Raw genomic sequence first — 1,250 nt, forward strand, 5'->3', positions numbered from 1 at the left:
GAACACTTTTTCCACATCAGCCCCTCTGACTAACATTGCTGACAAAGGTAAACCAGGTTAAAAATGACTATTATCTATACCCAAGCTGGGATTGCAACCTGGATCATCAGGTAAGCAAGCAAGTGCTAAGTCACTGAACTAGGGTGCTCCTCTTTAAACTAAATAGCCTTGCTAGACCCAAAATCTTCAGTTACATTATAAAGCAATATTTTATTCACCAACCTTTGGCCTTAGAATTGAGGACTATAACACAGGATTTTTCAGGGACGCCAAACACCACCCCAGCAGAAACAGGCACCATGCTGGTTATTCTAGTTGGATATCTTTCCATCCAGGTGGGTACAGGGGGTAGAAATTCTGGTGACCCCACATAGTTACCCCATTTTAAACCAGATACTGTTTTAATTGGTCGTGGCTGGAAATAAATTCATGGTTTTCATCTATATTTAATCCAGAGGGCAGGAATGAAATGAAATGAGGTTTTCGTCAGTTCTGATTTGGACAATGAAAATGGGTAACCAAGAAAAGTGCAATGAAGGACTGTTTTTCTGTCTGCACAAAACCTTAGTTAGTAGCGAATTAGATTAACGTCTGCATGTGGCATGGGTTTGAATCCTCCTCAAGGTAAACAAAATTTTGATTTCCAATGATCAGCCCAATGTCAGCTTTCAACCCTTGTCACCTAATTTACATAAGAACCGAATAAAAATCAACCTGATGCTTACCACATACGTTCTACTTCTCTCCTCTAAGTCAGAGCTAGGATTGAGAAATATTTGAGACAGGATTCCCTCGCTTGATTTCTGTATACCAGGATGTGGTGAACGGAACAGTTGTTTTGGTGTCTGACCGTATGTTTTGATCATTGTTAATAATGCCTGTCTTCTCAGTGGATCTTTTATTTTACTCACATCAAAACCAAAATACGTCTGAAAAGAGCCATTATAAAGGATGAAGCATAAATCATTCAAGCAATATGAAACGAAGAAATAACCAATCATGGTCTTAGAAAAGTACAATCAAAGCTACTATGGTCTTAGAAAAGTACTATCAAAGCTACTATGGTCTTAGAAAAGTACAATCAAAGCTACTATGGTCTTAGAAAAGTACAATCAAAGCTACTATGGTCTTAGAAAAGTACAATCAAAGCTACTATGGTCTTAGAAAAGTACAATCAAAGCTACCGTGGTCTTAGAAAAGTACAATCAAAGCTACCGTGGGCTTAGAAAAGTACAATCAAAGCTACCTTG

General features: G+C 38.2%; 1 protein-coding gene across 1 annotated transcript; it reads right to left on the reverse strand.

Annotated features, from left to right (window-relative positions):
- Positions 1 to 222: 222 nt before the first annotated feature.
- On the reverse strand, positions 223 to 929 carry LOTGIDRAFT_177027 (hypothetical protein; the record flags this gene model as incomplete). The annotated part of the gene is made up of 2 exons (XM_009048379.1): positions 223 to 415; positions 726 to 929. Coding segments are annotated over 2 exons (397 nt in total), but the record flags the coding sequence as incomplete, so codon positions are not given.
- Between the last annotated feature and the right edge of the window lie 321 nt (positions 930 to 1,250).

Source organism: Lottia gigantea (assembly GCF_000327385.1).
Source record: "Lottia gigantea unplaced genomic scaffold LOTGIsca_12062, whole genome shotgun sequence".
Lineage (NCBI taxonomy): Eukaryota > Metazoa > Mollusca > Gastropoda > Lottiidae > Lottia > Lottia gigantea.